Source organism: Eurypyga helias, unplaced genomic scaffold (genome assembly GCF_000690775.1).
Source record: "Eurypyga helias isolate BGI_N326 unplaced genomic scaffold, ASM69077v1 scaffold1556, whole genome shotgun sequence".
In the NCBI taxonomy this organism is placed as follows: Eukaryota; Metazoa; Chordata; class Aves; order Eurypygiformes; family Eurypygidae; genus Eurypyga; species Eurypyga helias.
This window is the reverse complement of record NW_010258338.1, coordinates 1,414-4,236: the sequence shown is the minus strand read 5'-3', so window position 1 is coordinate 4,236 and position 2,823 is coordinate 1,414. Positions and strand designations below refer to the sequence as shown.

The following is a 2,823-nucleotide window of genomic DNA, read 5'->3' as shown; positions in this document are numbered from 1 at the left end:
TCTCCAGGCTGAACAAGCCCATTTCAGCCCAGTCTGAAATGCCATCTTCCTCATTAACCAAGGGAGTGTGACTTCAGGCTGCACCCACAGACTTGCTGGAGGGGTGGGTTTCTGCTGCGAAGCACTGAGGGGTGTCAGTGCTATTCACTGGACTGGGCAAGCTCCAGCTGCCGTATGGATGCTGTGCCTGGCTGCAGGTGTTTGTTTCCAGTTGCAGAATCCCGTAGGTGGGGTTTGTTCTTTTTCTTCTTTTTTTTTTTCCCCTTTCACAGCAGCCCGTAACAAATAGTTTTTGGTGGGCTAGTCAGTAGTGTGCATGATGTTTTACCTAGCGTGGGTGAGCTGCTTCTGGGTTCAGAGGTACTTGATGCTGTTTTACATCAACAGGGTAGAAAAATGGAGTAGCTTTTCAGCATCCTATTAATTAATTTTTGGGGTCTTCCAGATGCTCACAAGTAGCTTATTAGCTGCATTTTGGTTTACTGTTCCAAGTGAGTTTCTAAGTTTCAGTCTCCTCTCTTCTGCAAGCTTATAAAGGTAAAGACAGAGTTGGTGTTCTCTGGAGTGTGTTTATTTCCCTTTACCCAGAGGAAAGAGAGAGCCACGTGTGTTGATTGGCAGCAGCAGAGAGGAGCCGAGGCCTCATATATTGCTTGGGGTGAGAAGCGCAATGGGGCAGCTGCACGTGCTGAAGGTTTGGGAGCAGACGCTTTTGCCGAGAGGGTTGGGCGGAAGTGGAGGGGTTGATGTATGGTCAGTGAGCCGTGCTTTTCTTTCCAGGGCATCTGACTGGAAACTAGACCATCCGGACTGGACTGGGCGGCTTCGTGTCACCTCCAAAGGCAAAACTGCCTACATAAAACTGGAGGATAAGGTTTCAGGTAAGGGAAAGGCCGTGGCTTGGCAAGACTGTGACTGTGATTGCTGCGTATGAGCCTGTGCTTCTAAGCCTGCTCAGAGCTGTGTGTAGCAACCCTGGCCATGCATGAGGTTGCTCTCCTTAACACCCAGTTCTTTGTCTACAGGAGAGCTCTTTGCCCAGGCTCCTATAGATCAATACCCTGGCATTGCCGTGGAGACTGTGACGGATTCCAGCCGCTATTTTGTCATTCGAATTCAGGATGGGACTGGTGAGTTGAGGGGTCATGTATGTGCCAAGTGTTAGGGGTGGAGAAGACTTAGCCTGATGGAGTTGAGTATATGCCAGGTGGATTGAAATGGTGTTGGGAGTGCTGAAAAGGCTTGGTAGTGTGCCTGGGGAGGTAGGAAGGCAGGATCAACAGAGGAGGATTCTCTGCACTGCACAAAGTTCAGGGTCTGGGAAGGAACATTCAGTTTCTGGGAGTGCCCCATGGGAAGAAAGGTGCATCCTGAAGGCTAGGAACAATGAACTGCTGCGAGCTGCTGGTGTCCAGCTGCGGGTGTGTCAGAGGGAGGTGGCATAGAGTGGTTTAGGAGAATCAGAAGGATTTTGGATTGAATGAACACAAGGGCCCATTTGCAGGCAACTCCAATAACTCCTCCCGTCTCCTTGCTAGGACGAAGTGCTTTTATAGGGATTGGCTTCACGGATCGTGGTGATGCCTTTGATTTCAACGTCTCTCTGCAGGATCACTTCAAGTGAGTTGCGCTTTTCTGCAATGCTGTTTTTTCTCTGGCCTGTAGAACGTGGCGGGTGGTGGTGCATGTTCATTTAGCACAGGTTTCCTTGGGATGGTTGCGAAGCCGTGCTCTCACTCCATCAGGGACGCTTGAGTCTGCTTCGCACTGTCATGCAAGCTGATAGCCCTGCGGAGTCAGATCTGTAAGTCTTAAACTTAGGTCCTGTGATGCTGCTGGTGTGGTGCTAGTCTTTTGGGTTTGTGGTGGTCCCAGCTTTTTGCAGTATTACACTGGAAGTAGGAGGTAGCTGGTTTGACAAGGCAAGGTGGTTCTTTGGCCGGCTGGGGAGATGAACCATGTGTTCGTCAAACCCTGTCCCCCTTTGCCACAGGGTCTTACGTCTTCTTGTCGTCTTTTTAGGTGGGTGAAGCAGGAAACTGAGATCTCCAAGGAGTCCCAGGAACCTGACACACGTCCCAAATTAGACTTAGGGTTTAAGGAAGGACAGACTATCAAACTGAACATTGGGGTAAGGAGCTGAGTTTGCCCTGCTTCTATCTATGGATATACCAATGAAGGCTCTTCCTCACTTGTCTCTTCTTCTTATACAGAATATGACGACAAAGAAAGGAGGAGCAGCTAAGCCCCGTGTGTCTGGATCAGGGGCCCTAAACCTGCTGCCACCCCCACCAGGAGGCAAAATTGCAGTCCCTCCTATACCTCCCCCGTCTTCCACAGCCATTGCCAACCACGTCACGCCACCACCTGTGCTGAAATCCAGTAATGTGAGCGGTGCAGGTAAACACTAGCATAGATCAAACAGTCTGTGGGACACTAGTAGGTGAGTAGAGAGGACTGAGGCCTGCTTCAGGGAATCAGTGTTCAATCTAGTGCCAGCAGTGCATTGTGAGTCATGATGTGTCCTGAGGGCTTTGCTGTCTTTGACCTAAGGATCTCCATGCTTGTTCCCCTTGTAAGGAGGACAGCATAGTAGCTCATGTCCTTGCAAAAAGAGAAACTGAGTGGCTTGGTCAAGAGAATATGGGGGGGTGGGTATGAAATTGAAATAGTGGGATTTTTCTGAACCTGTAAGTGCCTTAGGGACACTGGCAGAGCTGTGTAGGGTGTCCAGAAAAGTACTGCACAGTGACTTGCTTTCTGCAGAAAAATATAGATGGACTTGTGGTTGTTGAAAGATGCAGGAAAAGCACTTCCTAAGTG

General features: G+C 49.7%; 1 protein-coding gene across 1 annotated transcript; it reads left to right on the top strand.

The window, feature by feature from the left end:
* Nucleotides 1-780: 780 nt before the first annotated feature.
* On the top strand, nucleotides 781-2,400 carry NECAP1 (NECAP endocytosis associated 1; the record flags this gene model as incomplete). The annotated part of the gene is made up of 5 exons (XM_010154281.1): nucleotides 781-881; nucleotides 1,026-1,130; nucleotides 1,539-1,620; nucleotides 2,023-2,131; nucleotides 2,214-2,400. Coding segments are annotated over 5 exons (584 nt in total), but the record flags the coding sequence as incomplete, so codon positions are not given.
* Nucleotides 2,401-2,823: the final 423 nt, after the last annotated feature.